The sequence below is a fragment of the Salmo salar genome, chromosome ssa14 (assembly GCF_905237065.1).
Source record: "Salmo salar chromosome ssa14, Ssal_v3.1, whole genome shotgun sequence".
Lineage (NCBI taxonomy): Eukaryota > Metazoa > Chordata > Actinopteri > Salmoniformes > Salmonidae > Salmo > Salmo salar.
In genome coordinates, this window is record NC_059455.1 from 32,967,118 (window position 1) to 32,983,691 (window position 16,574).

Genomic DNA, 16,574 nt, shown 5'->3' on the forward strand with positions numbered 1-16,574 from the left:
TGTAAAATGTCTTGAACGCTGAGCTGTAGTCAATGAGTAGCATTCTCACATAGGTGTTATTTTTGTCCAGGTGGGAAAGGGGAGTGTGGAGTGCAATAGAGATTGCATCATTGGGGCGGTATGCAAATTGGAGTGGGTCTAGGGTTTCTGGGATGATGGTGTTGATGTGAGCCATGACCAGCCTTTCAAAGCACTTCATGGCTACAGACGTGAGTGCTACGGGTCGGTAGTCATTTAGGCAGGTTACCATAGTGTTCTTGGGCACAGGCACTATGGTAGTCTGCTTAAAACATGTTGGTATTACAGACTCGGACAGGGAGAGGTTGAAAATGTCAGTGAAGACACTTGCCAGTTGGTCTGCGCATGCTCGCAGTACACATCCTGGTAATCCGTCTGGCCCTGCAGCCTTGTGAATGTTGACCTGTTTAAAGGTCTTACTCACATCGGCTTGTGGAGAGCGTGATCACACAGTCTTCCGGAACAGCTGGTGCTCTCATGCATGTTTCAGTGTTACTTGCCTCGAAGCGAGCATAGAAGTAGTTTAGCTCGTCTGGTACGTTTGTGTCACTGGGCAGCTCTCGGCTGTGCTTCCCTTTGTAGTCTGTAATGGTTTGCAAGCCCTGCCACATCTGACGAGCGTCAGAGCCGGTGTAGTACGATTTGAATCTTGGTCCTGTATCGTCGGAGGGCATAGCGGAATTTCTTATAAGCTTCTGGGTTAGAGTCCCGCTCATTGAAAGCGGCAGCTCTAGCCTTTAGCTCAGTGCGGATGCTGCCTGTAATCCATGACTTCTGGTTGGGGTATGTACGTATGGTCACTGTGGGGACGACGTCATCGATGCACTTATTGATAAAGCCAATGACTAATGTGGTGTACTCCTCAATGCCATCGGAGGAATCCCGGAACATATTTCAGTCTGGTCTAGTAAAACAGTCCTGTAGCTTAGCATCTGCTTCATCTGACCACTTTTTTATTGATCTAGTCACTGGTGCTTCCTGCTTTAATTTTATCTTTTAAGCAGGAATCATGAAGATAGAATTATGGTCAGATTTGCCAAATGGAGGGCGAGGGAGAGATTTTTATGCGTCTCTGTGTGTGGAGTAAAGGTGGTCCAGGGTTTTTTTCCCTCTAGTTGCACATTTAACATGCTGATAGAAATTTGGTGAAAAGTAATTATGTTCCCTGCATTAAAGTCCCCTGCAACTAGGAGTGCAGGGGACTTTAAGTCGCCTGCAACTCACCCACACTCTGGGTGAGCGTTTTCTTGTTTGCTTATGGCGGAATACAGCTCATTCAATGCTGTCTTAGTGCCAGCCTCAGTCTGTGGTGGTATGTAAACAGCTACGAAGAATACAGATTAAAACTCTCTCAGTAGGTAGTGTGGTCTACAGCTTATCATGAGATACTCTACCTAAGGCGAGCAATAGCTCGAGACTTCCTTAGATATCGTGCACCAGCTGTTATTTACAAAAATACATAGTCCGCCGCCCCTTGTCTTACCAGACGCTGCTGTTCAATCCTGACGGTACAGCGTATAACCAGCCAGCTGAATGTTGATATTGTCACCGTTCAGCCACGACTCCGTGAAGCATTAGATGTTACAGTAGCTTGATGTTACAGTAGTTTAATCTTCCGCATATCTCGTTGATTTTATTCTCCAAGGATTGCACGTTTGCTAGCAGAATAGAGGGAAGTGGGGGCTTATTCGATCGCCTTCGAATTCTCAGAAGGCAACCGCCCTTCGGCCCCTCTTTCTCCGCCTCCTCTTCACGCAGATCACGGGAATCGGGGCTTGTTCCCGAGGAAGCAGTATATCCTTTGTGTCGGGCTCGTCAGAGTATTGAAAGGGAAAAAAAGGATTCTGCTAGTCCATGGTGAGTAATCACAGTCCTGATGTCTAGAAGTTATTTTTGGTCATAAGAGACGGTAGCGGCAACATTATGTACAAAATAAGTTAAAAAAAATAAGTTACAAACAACGCAAATAAACAAACAAACAAAAACAATCGGCTGGGGGCACATAAAACCTCTGCCTTCTTCTCCGGCGCCATTTGTGTATTTGTGAATTATTCATGTATTTATGCGGTTGTGACAGATGCCCTTACTTACCCCTCGGTACAGTTCTGGTGGCACAGCTGGCACACCTTCATCTTATCTGCGTATTTCCAGATGAAGGTGTTCTTGCCCCCAGCCACCCCTCTAGGGCACCACGGGACACAGTTGTCGCCATCTTTGAAGTTGGCACACCGGGTACACTGCTCATGGCCCTGAAAGAGAGGAGGAAAATGTATTACATACACATCTAAAGAAACATTCTAAGGAAACAGCCCTACTGTGCTGAGACGTAGAATAATTAACTGACACAACCACACAAGCAGTGTACCCAGTGTGCCAACTTCAAAGATGGCGACAACTGTGTCCCGGGGTGCTCACATGGGTAAGCAAATGACTCTGCAATAGAATGCCAGAGAAATACATTGTGCCTATTGTTCTGGGATATAGCATGGAGAGAGACACATACTGCTACATATTTTATTATAGGGCGAGAGACATCCCACTGGGCAAAAACTGGCTGAATCAACGTTGTTTCCACCTCATTTCAACAACACAGTTCTGTGTGATGATGTTGAATCAACTTGGAAAACTGATTGGATTTGCAAAAAGTCATCAATGTAAGGGAATAAAAAAAACAAAATCCAATGACATGTTGACATTTTTTGTTCATGTTGATTTCCCGTTAGTTAACAACTCAACCAAATGTAAATCAAAACTAGACGTTGAAAAGACATCTGTGCCCAGGGGGATACTACTTCATAGTATATTATAGAGACACATACTGCGACATAGTATATTATAGAGACACATGCTGAGACATAGTATATTATAGTGACACATGCTGAGACATAGTATATTATAGTGACACATACTACTACATAGTACACTACAGTTCAGAAGTTTGGGGTCACTTAGAAATGGCCTCAAGTCCTCAACTGGCAGCTTCATTAAATAGTACCCACAAAACACCAGTCTCAACGTCAACAGTGAAGAGGTGACTCCAGGATGCTGGCCTTCTAGGCAGAGTTCCTCTGTCCAGTGTGTGTTCTTTTGCCCATCTTAATATTTTATTTTTATTGGCCAGTCTGAGATATGGCTTTTTCTTTGCAACTCTGCCTAAAAGGCCAGCCTCCCGGAGTCGCCTCTTCCCAGTTGACGTTGAGACTGGTGTTTTGCAGGTACTATTTAATGAAGCTGCCTGTTAAGGACTTGTGAGGCGTCTGTTTCTCAAACGAGACACTCTAATGTACTTGTCCTCTTGCTCAGTTGTGCACCGGGGCCTCCCACTCCTCTTTCTATTCTGGTTAGAGCCAGTTTGCGTTGTTCTGTGAAGGGAGTAGTACACAGCGTTGTACGAGATCTTCAGTTTCTTGGCAATTTCTCGCATGGAATAGTCTTCATTTCTCAGAACAAGAATAGACTGACGAGTTTCAGACGAAAGTACTTTGTTTCTGGCTATTTTGAGCCTGTAATCGAACCCACAAATGCTGACGCTCCAGATACTCAACTAGTCTAAAGAAGTTTTATTGCTTCTTTAATCAGCACAATCGTTTTCAGCTGTGCTAACATAATTGCGAAAGGGTTTTCTAATGATCAATTAGCCTTTTAAAATGATCAACTTGGATTAGCTATCACAACGTGCCATTGGAACACAGGAGTGATGGTTGCTGATAATGGGCCTCTGTACGCCTATGTAGATATTCCATACAAAATCTGCCCTTTCCAGCTACAACAGTAATTTACAACATTAACAATGTCTACACTGTATTTCTGATCAATTTGATGTTATTTTAATGGTCAAAAAATGTGCTTTTCTTTCAAAAACAAGGACATTTCTTTGTGACCCCAAACCTTTGAACGGTAGTGTATATTATAGAGACATATATGCTACGTCCTAAGTACAGTATGTAAGAGACACACATACTGGTCCAGAGCAGGTCTGGGTCCCGTTGAGGAGCTGACACTCAAGGTGACACTCTACACACGTCTTATTCACTTCAGTCTCACGTGGCTCCCTGCAACAATTAGGACACATGTTAGCATGACGCATATTTCCACTAGTCTGATCCCATATCTGTTTGTGCCATCTTGCCAACTCCTCTAGTCATTGTCCCATAGGAGTTGGTAAGATAGGGACCAGGCTATATTTCTATTGGTTGAACATTTAATTTCAGATGGTTGCATTTGCAGTGAAATACTTGATCCCGTTCCTCATAGCAGTAGTTAAATTGTAAGCAAGGTTGATGCTGAATGTTTGACAGAGGAGGACTCCCAAAGTTAAACAGCTGAGTTAAGTGATTCTATTCCAGCTGAGAGAACTTTCTTCTCATGAATTGAGCTCATTACCAAAAGTGAACAATTCTACTGTATAGTAACTGTCTTACTACCTTTCTTAGATATACTCCATTTGTTTTTACTGTTAAATTCCATGCAACATCGTTTCTTGCAAAATACACGTTTTTCTTTGCCAAGTGTACAAGTTACTTTCACTCTTCTTCCCCGCTTCAGCTACAGAATCAGGTTCCAATGGCTCCTCTCTCACCCCTCCAGTAGGTTCCAATGGCTCCTCTCTCACCCCTCCAGTAGGTTACAATGGCTCCTCTCTCACCCCTCCAGTAGGTTACAATGGCTCCTCTCTCACCCCTCCAGTAGGTTACAATGGCTCCTATCTCACCCCTCCAGTAGGTTGCAATGGCTCCTCTCTCACCCCTCCAATAGGTTACAATGGCTCCTCTCTCACCCCTCCAGTAGGTTACAATGGCTCCTATCTCACCCCTCCAGAAGGTTACAATGGCTCCTATCTCACCCCTCCAGTAGGTTACAATGGGGAACAGAAAGGGGCTCCTCTCACCCCTCCAGTAGGTTACAATGGGGAACAGAAAGGGGCTCCTCTCACCCCTCCAGTAGGTTACAATGGGGAACAGAAAGGGGCTCCTCTCACCCCTCCAGTAGGTTACAATGGGGAACAGAAAGGGGCTCCTCTCACCCCTCCAGTAGGTTACAATGGGGAACAGAAAGGGGCTCCTCTCACCCCTCCAGTAGGTTGCAGGAGTCGACACAGCTTCCTGCTCGGCTGTAGTCCTGACAGGCGAAACACATGGTGGGTCCAGGGCCCCAGCAGCCATCTCTGGTACACATCCTGTCACACGTGTTGTTCTGCATCCCTGCAAACACACATACAGACACATACTATAGATAGGCCCCAAAAAATTGTCAAAGACTCCAGTCACCCAAGTCATAGACTGTTCTCTACCGCACGTCAAGCGGTACCGGAGTGCCAAGTCTAGGTCCAAAAGGCTCCTTAACAGCTTCTACCCCCAAGCCATAAAACTGCTGAACATCTCATTAAATGGCCACCTGGACTATTTACATTGACCCCCCCTTTGATTTTACACTGCTGCTACTCGATGTTTATTATCTACAGTATGCATAGTCACTTTCTCTACCTATCTCAACTAACCTGTACCCCAGCACATTGACTCGGTACCGGTACCCCCTGTATATAGCCTCGCTATTGTTATTTTATTGGGCTACTTTTATTTTTTTAAATGACTTTATTTAGTAAATGTTTTCTTAACTCTATTTCTTGAACTGCAATGTTGGTGAAGGGCTTGTAAGTAAGCATTTCACCTGTTGTATCAAATCAAATTTGATATCAATACAAAAGAATAGTTTTTACCCTTTTCTCTTTTCACACAACCCGGCACAAGCAACCGGCTAGCGTTCATTTCCTTTCTCCCACAATAACACTCCATCATCATTGCATTCTGTATCTATCACAGTTTTATGACCACAACAATAGAGGGTAAATATTATCTCGGAGCCACTCATATCCCAGTGTAACCTTTCGTTTAGTAAGCACCGAACATGTTATCGCTAATTTGTCATGGGCTTGAGCTGATATTATGGTGTTGACTCCTGGTGTTTGTTGTGTATCTCCTGTTTGTTAGTGTTCCTTTTTTTCTGTTATGTGACCACAAAAATCTATAAAAATGTTAATCATAAAAAAATGACTGAATGATTTACCGCAGTCGGCTCCGTCGGCGTTGTTCTCCAGCCGGGCGGTCTGAGTGTCGGACTTGAACAACTGCTTCCAGTGGTGATTCTTGGTGTAGCAGAGGTTGGGGTTTTTTGCAATGACCACGTCTCCGTCACTGATCTCCTTCAGGTTACGCAGCCCCAGGTGGGTGATGGTTAACTGGGTTATGGCCAAGCTCAACAGAACACTGAGAACAGAGAGAGGGGAGGGGAAATGGGGGGAGAGAGAGAGGAGTTAAAGGGATATTGAATGAGTCACATCCTCTCATTCACTGTCAATGGCACCCTGTAGTAGAAGCTGAGGTTTAGAGAGAGGCCAGGGACAGTAATCTTACCGCTTGGTCCGTCCACGGATGATCTCCAGGTTCTCAAATGGACTGAGGGACGTCATGTTCTCAGGCCAGTTCTGAATCAGCAAGTACCCTGGAAGATGAATAGATTTTTTTGTAATAATCGTGAAAAGTGCACTTTTGTCTGATTTGAACTGCCATGGCTCTATTCTTACCGGTAATTTCTCTGACCGTCTTGAAAACTTCTAGCTTGGCCGGATCCATCTTAGGTGCTTTGGTGAACGTGTCCCTGTGAATAGCAATAACAACTGTGGCATGAATCTGTCGTACTCGTGAATTGCACAATACAAAGGTTATAAATGATCTATGATGTTTCTACAATTTCAAAAAACCTTAATGCGCGCACTACTTACCCATGGATAGATGTGTAGATAATAGCAATGTTCCCATTGATTTTGGTACAGTTTTTAAATGTGTCAATGTTGGTGGCATTAATTGACAGAATATTGGCAAGTTTCCCCATTCCAAGTCCATTGCAAACTGTGAAAATTAGTAACATATTAATAAAAACAAAACGTGGCTACTAATTTCTTGCCACACAGAAATGTTAGTTTGAGAAATCACAAGCCCCCAAAAAAACAGAAGACTAGTGCAGTACATCAGGTTAAAATACATTTTTATGTATTAAGTAAAATTCAAAAATCGGAAAATCCTCTATTGGAAATAATATGGTATTGAACACAACCGTGCAGTGCATCTTTGGGGAATAACACTGGGGTGAACTTTACATGTTACAGAGAGGCACATTCATGCAGTATCATCGTGAACGCTACAGTCCCTGCCATCAGAATGTATAGTAGGAGTTGTAGCAGTATCAACTACCTTTGGGGCACAGTCCATCACACTTCTTGCACTTCCTGACCCCTCCCTCGTCCACCTCGTATGTGTCACCACTGCACGTCCGAACGCACGCTCCATGGTCCGTCACCACATAGTTATCTGAGGGGGGAAAAAAACATCCAATATGATTATATTCTAAGAGTACACAATCAGCACTCATTAATCATATACATATGGTTCTAAAATCAAGTCAAATTAGAAACGATTAAAAAAAATCTACCAAGAGGATGTTTTCTTCAAAGGAATAAAACTAAGAGAATTTATAATAAACCTATATAATGCAATACTGCAGGACAGTATTGTATGCATGCCAGAGTTTGAGTGCTGATTCTAACAGAAAGTGGAGGCTGCTGCATTAGCACACACTAAAACTACATCATTCTCTTTCCTCGCTTATGCAGTTTATGATCAAACTCAGTCTGACTGACACTAACACCAGGCTAGAGGGACCATGTGGCCCCTTGTTCAAAATACCAGATCTGAACGTTTCACATCACTGAGACTCATACAGTACCAGTCAAAAGTTTGGACACACCTACTCATTCAAGGGTTTTTCTTTCTTTTTACTATTTTCTACATTGTATAATAATAGTGAGGAAAACAAATGAAAATATACTTTAGTTTTTAGATTCTTAAAAGTAGCCACCCATTGCCATGATGACAGCTTTGCACACTCTTGGCATTCTCTCAACCAGCTTCACCTGGACTGCTTTTCCAACAGTCTTGAAGGAGTTCCCACATATGCTGAGCACTTGTTGGCTGCTTTTCCTTCACTCTGCAGTCCAACTCATCCCAAACCATCTCAATTGGGTTGAGGTTGTGTGATTGTGGAGGCCAGGTCATCTGATGCAGCACTCCATCACTCTCCTTCTTGGTCAAATAGCCCTTACACAGCCTGGAGGTATGTTGGGTCATTTTCCTGTTGAAAAACAAATGATAGTCCCACTAAGCGCAAACCAGATGGGATGGCGTATCGCTGCAGAATGCTGTGGTAGCCATGCTGGTCAAGTGTGCCTTGAATTCTAAATAAATCATTGACAGTGTCACCAGCAAAGCACCCCCACACCATCACACATCTCCCTCCATGCTTCACGGTGGGAACCACACATGCGGAGATCATCCGTTCACCTACTCTCCATCTCACAAAGACATGGCGGTTGGAAGCAAAAATCTCAAATTTGGACTCATCAGACCAAAGGACAGATTTCCACCAGTCTAATGTCCATTGCTCATGTTTCTTGGCCCAAGCAAGTCTCTTCTTCTTATTGGTGTCCTTTAGTAGTGGTTTCTTTGCAGCAATTCAACCATGAAGGCCTGATTAACGCAGTCTCCTCTGAACAGTTGATGTTGATATGTCTGTTACTTGAACTTTGAAGCATTTATTTGGCATGCAATTTCTGTGGCTGGTAACTGTAATGAATTCTGGGTCTTCCTTTCCTGTGGGGTTCTCTTGAGAGCCAGTTTCATCATAGCGCTTGATGGTTTTTGCCAGTGTTGTAAAGTACTTAAATAAAAATACTTTAAAAAGTACTACTTTAGTAGTTTTTTGGGGTATCTGTACTATTTATATTTTGACTACTTTTAATTGTGTTGCATTTTGGGTTTTTATGCTTTATAATACCATAAAGAGGAGTGGAGCCAGTTGATAGACAAACAAGATAATTGAGAGGAGAAAGGAGACTGAAGAAGAAGAAGACATTGTGATACAGTGAAATAATCTGTCTGTAAACAATTGTTGGAAAAAATACTCATGTCATGCACAAAGTAGATGTCCTAACTGACTTGCCAAAACTATAGTTTGTTAAGAAGAAATTTGTTGAGTGGTTGAAAAACTAGTTTTAATGACTCCAACCTAAGTGTATGTAAACTACCGACTTCAACTGTAAGTATATTTTAGCAACTACATTTACTTTTGATACTTAAGTATATTTAAAACCAAATACTTTTAGACTTTTACTCAAGTAGTATTTTACTGGGTGACTTTCACTTTTACTTGAGTCATTTTCTATGCAGGTATCTTTACTTTTACTCAAGTATGAGAATTGAGTACTTTTTCCACCACTGTTTTTTTGCGACTGCACTTGAAGAAACGTTCAAAGTTCTAGAAATTTTCCAGATTGACTGACCTTCATTTCTTAAAGTAATGATGGACTGTCATTTTTCTTTGCTTATTTGAGCTGTCCTTGCCATAATATGGACTTTTACCAAATAGGGCTATCTTCTGTTTACCACCCCTACCTTGTCACAACACAACTGATTGCCTCAAATGCATTAAGGACAGAAATTCCACAAATTAACTTTTAAATAAGGCACACCTGTTAATTGAAATGGATTCATGAAGCTGGTTGAGAGAATGCCAAGAGTGTGCAAAGCTGTCATCAAGGCAAAGGGTAGATACTTTGAAGAATCGCAAATATAAAATATATTTTGATTTGTTTAACACTTTTTTTGGTTACTACATGATTCCAAATGTATTATTTCATAGTTTTGATGTCATCACTATTATTCTACAATGTAGAAAATAGTAAAAATAAAGAAAAACCCTTGAATGAGTAGGTGTGTCCAAACTTTTGACTGGTACTGTATGTGTTGTCTGTAGACTCGGTTGAAGCCCCCTATGTGTACAAAGTTTATAAAGCAGGGCTTCCCAGTCCTGGTCCTGGAGGGCCAAAACACTTCTGGTTTTTGTTTCTACCAGGTAGTTAATTGCACTCATTGGGTAACTCAAGTTGAAGACATACCGGGGTACTGTGGGCTGCCATTAGTAACTAAATGATGATCCGTATAACTTATTTTGTGTGTAATTTTAAAGTTCAAGGAGATACATCTGGTGTATTAGAAGCAATTATTGGTACCATGATTGTCTTCTAATATTTTATTTATTTACACGAAGATTGACCACAAAGATTGACAATTTTCCATTCATTATAATGGGGGAACCTGTTTTCTACTAACGATGCCTGCTGTACCACAGTCAGCTTTGAACTTCTGTGGCTTCAATGAGACGGGGGAGTCGTTCTCCCCTGGTCCCAGGTCTGAATTAGTCCGTGATTAGGAGAGGATGAAAACCAGAAGTGTTTCGGCCCTCCAGCACCAGGATGGGGCAGCCATGTTCTAAACAATCCTTATATCATTTATACTATACTGTAGCCTCATAGAAGAGGTAATGGGGGGACATGGAGGGGACAAGGAGGGCCATGGGGGTTTTCTTACGAGGACAAGTCTTGACGCAGGTGGCCCCGAAGTTGTACTTCCCGTCTGGGTTGTTGACCAATTGGTGAAGGTTGCGGTCGTAGAGCAGGAGGCGGGGACACGAGTCTTTACACATCCCATCATCCTGAAAGTCACGGCAAGCCTACGACATCAAAGAGGGTTGTGTTTATTAGGCACCAAACGGAAGAAAACAGACTGACACCGGGAAGGACAACCTGAACTTGTCCAATAAAAAATGCTTGTTTTCACTTTCCATTGCAAAATGTTTTAAATGTCCTAATCACAGTGCATGACTTGGACAAATAGGTTTGGGTACTCATTTTGGGTGCCGGTACTGTTTATATTTAGGTGCAGGAGCTCCGCAATACTTTTGAGCTACTATTCTACAAAGAGGAACAGGAGCTCAAACAGTAGAACATTTGAGGTGCCGGTACTCAGCTCCTGTGAGCTCCTGCCCAAGTCAAGTACTGCCTAATCGCCAATACGACCCAGCCTTCACTGACAGAGAGCACTAAGACCATATAACAAAGCCATATATACTCAGATGATAACACTGCATTTGTATTTCATGCCTTAGCTTAGCCAGAGAGGAATAGGTGACACTGGCTTAGTTCCCAGCTGGGGACCCAGCCTGATTCTCAAGGCACTGTCAAAAGCAGGGTTTAACCAGTGATAGAATGGGTCACTGGATGCAAGAGCAACACAATGTGGTTTCAATCATAAAGTGGAAAGAAAACACTGTTACGGGTCGGTGTATGGTGGGTCGTGACCAGTAAGTCACAAGGGAGCCTTATAAGAGATAAATAATAATGTGTGAAATGCAATGTGGGTCTGTTTCCTCAAACCCTTGACTCTTGAGTGACGACACTGTTATTGGGTTAAGAAATAACTTGAAATAATACATAATAGCTTGTGAGAGATGCCAGTGTCCTCCCTTTTGGAGTCACTCATGGCCTCTCTCCCTATAACCTCTGACCCCAGTACAATGTGAAGGTGGCTTAAGTCTCTCTCTTCCTGGTAAAATCACATGACATGGTAAGGTAATAATCCTGACCCCAGTACAGTGTGTGAAGGTGGTGTGTCTGTCAGTCTCTCACCAGACAGTCTGGGTCCAGTACAGTGTGAAGGTGGGTTATAGTTAGGGTTATGTCTAGGTCTGCGTCCAGTACAGTGTGAAGGTGGGTTATGGTTAGTGTCTCTCACCAGACAGTCTGGGTCCAGTACAGTGTGAAGGTGGGTTATGGTTAGCGTCTCTCACCAGACAGTCTGGGTCCAGTACAGTGTGAAGGTGGGTTATGGTTAGTGTCTCTCACCAGACAGTCTGGGTCCAGTACAGTGTGAAGGTGGGTTGTGGTTAGCGTCTCTCACCAGACAGTCTGGGTCCAGTACAGTGTGAAGGTGGGTTATAGTTAGGTGTCTAGAGTCTGGGTCCAGTACAGTGTGAAGGTGGGTTATGGTTAGTGTCTCTCACCAGACAGTCTGGGTCCAGTACAGTGTGAAGGTGGGTTATGGTTAGTGTCTCTCACCAGACAGTCTGGGTCCAGTACAGTGTGAAGGTGAGTTATGGTTAGCGTCTCTCACCAGACAGTCTGGGTCCAGTACAGTGTGAAAGTGGGTTATGGTTAGCGTCTCTCACCAGACAGTCTGGGTCCAGTACAGTGTGAAGGTGGGTTAGGGTTAGTGTCTCTCACCAGACAGTCTGGGTCCAGTACAGTGTGAAGGTGGGTTATGGTTAGGGTTATGTCTCTAGAGTCTGGATCCAGTACAGTGTGAAGGTGGGTTATGGTTAGTGTCTCTCACCAGACAGTCTGGGTCCAGTACAGTGTGAAGGTGGGTTATGGTTAGTGTCTCTCACCAGACAGTCTGGGTCCAGTACAGTGTGAAGGTGGGTTATGGTTAGCGTCTCTCACCAGACAGTCTGGGTCCAGTACAGTGTGAAGGTGGGTTATGGTTAGTGTCTCTCACCAGACAGTCTGGGTCCAGTACAGTGTGAAGGTGGGTTATGGTTAGCGTCTCTCACCAGACAGTCTGGGTCCAGTACAGTGTGAAGGTGGGTTATGGTTAGCGTCTCTCACCAGACAGTCTGGGTCCAGTACAGTGTGAAGGTGGGTTAGGGTTAGTGTCTCTCACCAGACAGTCTGGGTCCAGTACAGTGTGAAGGTGGGTTATAGTTAGGGTTATGTCTAGGTCTGCGTCCAGTACAGTGTGAAGGTGGGTTATGGTTAGTGTCTCTCACCAGACAGTCTGTAGGTCTGGGTCCAGTGCAGCCTGCAGCACAGTGTTCGTTGCAGCAGTCGATGGGGGACGGACCCTGACATCTCTTAGAGCACTGCTGGGCACAGTTCAGCTTCGTCACTATAAAGGGATTAGAAATGCCAAATCAAATGTTATTTGTCACATGCTTCGTAAACAACAAGTGTAGACTAACAGTGAAATGCTGAGCTACGGCCCTTCCCAACAATGCAGAAAGAAAGAAAATAGAAAAATAATAGAAAAGTAAAACACGTAATAATACTGTAAAAGTACAAATAAATACACAATGAGAAATGATAACTTGGGTATATACACAAGGTACCAGTCCCGAGTCGATGTGCCGGAGTAAGAGGTAATTGAGATAAATATGTACATATACAGTAACTAGGAATTAAGTAACTAGGCAACAGGATAGATAATAAACGGTAGCAGAAGCATTTGTGATTGGTCCAAAAAAATTGTGCAAAAAGGGTCAATGCAGATAGTTGCAGGGTAGCCTAGCGGTTAATAGCGTTAGGGCAGTACCCAAAAGGTTTCTGTTTGAATCCCCGAGCCAACTAGGTGAAAAGTCTGTCAATGTGCCCTTGAGCAAGGCATTTAACCCTAATTGCTCCTATAAGTCACTCTGGATAAGAGCGCCTGCTGAACAACTCAAACATAAAATAGTCTGGGTAGGTATTTAGTTAATTATTTAACTCAATTATTTTGGGGTTAGAAGCTGTTGGTTCCAGAGTTGGTGCATCGGTACTGCTTGCCGTGCGGTAGCAGAGAGAACAGTCTATGACTTGAGTGGCTGGAGTCTTTGAACATTTTTCTGGCCTTCCTCTGACACCGCCTGGTATAGAGATCCTGGATGGCAGGGAGCTCAGCCCCAGTGATGTAATGGACTTTATGCACTACACTCTGTAGCGCCTTGCAGTTGTGTATGGTTTAAACTTGAAAGACTTACACGTCTGGCAGTGTTCTGGGCCGGGCGCCCAACAGGAACCATTGAAGCATCCAGGATCACATCTTTTACCTACAAAAACATAGATACAAATAAAAGTTTAGCAAAAGATTAATGTTTAAGCAAATAAAGTTGGAATATTTGACAGTTGAAAGTGAAACATTACGAAACTGTTGGCCAAACTTGTTGAAGCAGCTTCCTGTTAATATCTTACAACATGAACCAGTCTAGCCTCAAGGGTGTATAAAAACACAAAACCTTGAATGGGATTATGGTAGGTACATTTATGTGATGCAATGTTTGTGTTGTAACAGGAGCTCCTTACAGAGCCGATTGTTGCTGGGTTCAGGTAACTGCATGTTGGGTTTGCTGTTACTGTTTACAATGTCCAACCACTGGATGGTCTCCACGTTACACAGCTGGTTGTCTGAGAACTTCACTCCTCCTTTCAGGATCTCTGGAAATTGGAGAGAGACTTGTTTATTTTCAGGTGGAAGCTAAATATTGGTGTGAATTAATCAATGTAATAAAGCTGTGTAGATGAAATACAACAAACTACTGAATCTTCAGATCCAGATGCAAGCCTAACTTCAACCCTAACCTCAAGCCTAACCTCAGCTTCATGTCCACATCCTGGTTCAACCCTAACCCTAGCTTCAACCTTAACCTCAACTTTGTGACCACATCCTGGTTCAACCCTAAACCTAGCTTCATGTTCACATCCTGGTTCAACCCTAACCCTCAACCCTAACCCTAGCTTCATGTCCACATCCTAGTTCATGCCTAACTGTAGCCTCAACCCTAGCTTCATGTCCACATCCTGGTTCAAGTCTAACTGTAGCCTCAACCCTAACCCTAGCTTCATGTCCACATCCTAGTTCAAGCCTAACTGTAGCCTCAACCCTAGCTTCATGTCCACATCCTGGTTCAAGTCTAACTGTAGCCTCAACCCTAACCCTAGCTTCATGTCCATATCCTGGTTCAACCCTAACCCTAGCTTCATGTCCACATCCTGGTTCAACACTAACAGTAGCCTCAACCATAACCCTAGCTTCATGTCCACATCCTGGTTCAACCCTAACCCTCAACCCTAACCCTAGCTTCATGTCCACATCCTGGTTCAACTCTAACCCTCTACTCTAATCCTAGCTTCATGTCCATATCCTGGTTCAACCCTAACCCTAGCTTCATGTCCACATCCTGGTTCAACCCCAACAGTAGCCTTAACCATAACCCTAGCTTCGTGTCCACATCCGGGTTCAACCCTAACCTTAGCTTTAACCATAACCTTAGCTTTGTGTCCACATCCCGGGTTAACCCTAATCCTCAACCCTAACCCTATTTCATAGCTTATAACTAGGGCTTAGAGTTTCCCTGGTTTGGCTCTAGTATGTGAGAAGTCCCACAGTGACTAGTCATTATGAGGCTGGGTATAGACCTGCCTGGACAGAGCAGGGACAGGCCTATAGACTGACCTGTGAGGCTGGTCAGAGGCAGCTCAGTGGTGCCTGCTCGCATGGACTTGTTATAGTTCAGCACCACAGCCAGGGCAAAGCCACTGTCATAGAGAGTGTGGCCTCGGATGATGCGCAGGCTGTCCAGGGGAATCCTGTTGGCTGTGTTGAGGGCGATCAGAACGTAGCCACCCACCTCCTGGATGGACTGGAGGCAAACAAGGAAAGGTTTAACTGGACTTCACACGCTATGCCAGGGGTGAACAACTCCACACCTACAGGGTCCAGCTCCAGTCCTGCTGGCTTTCGCATCAGCCTGTCTATATCCTCATAGCTAGACAAGGTTCACACAAGGGTACATCCAGTAACGCACTGATGCTATTCAGCATTATAAACTCAACCTAAGACAATTTCAACTGAAGCAACAAGGTTCTAATGAGGCTTCAAGTGTTTGACAGCTTGCTCGTTTTCAATGACATTGGACCATGTCCGTTAGGGAGGCACGATATATCGGTGACCATATCGGAATTGGACGATATTAGCTAAAAAGGCCAACATCGGTATCGGCCCGATGTCTAGTTTAACACCGATGTGCAAAACCGATGTCAAAGCTGACGTGCATACCTATATAATGTAGGTACATGATGTAATGACGCCACGGAAAATATAGCGCTACACGTGCAACACAGCATTCCTAACCTAGCCTACAATGTTTGCTGTGTGGATCGAGCAGTCAACAAGTCGAGCAGTCATTTGAAAGAGTAAGAACATTTCAGCGAGACAACTCAAAGGAGAAATCCATTAATGCCAAGATAATGGAATTCATTACCATTGACAATCAACCGTTCTGTCGTGGGTGATGACTGGTCAAGCACCGGTACACACTACCAAGTGCGCTATTTTTCAGATGTTGCCCTACCGGAGTTACACAGTAATAGTGTCACTGCTATTCGCTTCATGACTGACATTTGGACCAGCGATATCAGCCCCAATGAGCATGCTGAGTCTGACAGCACAGTGGGTCCACGAGGATTTCCTACTGAGAAAAGTAGTATTGCATGCTCAAGAATGTGCTGGTTCTCATACAGCTGCTGCCATTTGACAACATGAACACACTAGCTAGCTCCATTCGAACAACTGACTCGAGAAATAAGCTCATCAACTGCACCTGCAGCAGATTCGGTGGCATTCTCTCTACTGTGTCGCCACCATGGTCGATGCTATGTACAAGGACCGCTACTTCGATGCAGACAAGAAACAGGATTTACGTGAAATGTTACATATACAGCTGGACAAGATGGAAACAGACACAGTGACAGTGTGCACTGAGGAAGAGAGGCCACGGGCAGACAGAGTTGAAACTTCACAAGTATGATGAAATCCTGGTTGAGAATGAAACAAATGAACAATAAAACAGCACAGCAA

At 43.8% G+C, this 16,574-nt stretch overlaps 1 protein-coding gene across 1 annotated transcript in view; it reads right to left on the bottom strand.

Annotated features, from left to right (window-relative positions):
* egfra (epidermal growth factor receptor a (erythroblastic leukemia viral (v-erb-b) oncogene homolog, avian)) overlaps nucleotides 1–16,574 on the bottom strand; it is a 73,293-nt gene that overhangs the window by 14,748 nt on the left and 41,971 nt on the right. The window contains exons 3-15 of the mRNA XM_014140535.2: nucleotides 15,171–15,357; nucleotides 14,021–14,152; nucleotides 13,699–13,767; nucleotides 12,733–12,851; nucleotides 10,497–10,638; nucleotides 7,266–7,382; nucleotides 6,797–6,923; nucleotides 6,599–6,672; nucleotides 6,429–6,516; nucleotides 6,082–6,281; nucleotides 5,087–5,219; nucleotides 3,980–4,070; nucleotides 2,110–2,267 (exon numbers count right to left, since the gene is read on the bottom strand). Of these exons, the coding sequence (XP_013996010.1) occupies nucleotides 2,110–2,267; nucleotides 3,980–4,070; nucleotides 5,087–5,219; nucleotides 6,082–6,281; nucleotides 6,429–6,516; nucleotides 6,599–6,672; nucleotides 6,797–6,923; nucleotides 7,266–7,382; nucleotides 10,497–10,638; nucleotides 12,733–12,851; nucleotides 13,699–13,767; nucleotides 14,021–14,152; nucleotides 15,171–15,357 (1,637 nt within the window). The remainder of the gene's footprint in view (nucleotides 1–2,109; nucleotides 2,268–3,979; nucleotides 4,071–5,086; nucleotides 5,220–6,081; nucleotides 6,282–6,428; nucleotides 6,517–6,598; nucleotides 6,673–6,796; nucleotides 6,924–7,265; nucleotides 7,383–10,496; nucleotides 10,639–12,732; nucleotides 12,852–13,698; nucleotides 13,768–14,020; nucleotides 14,153–15,170; nucleotides 15,358–16,574) is intronic.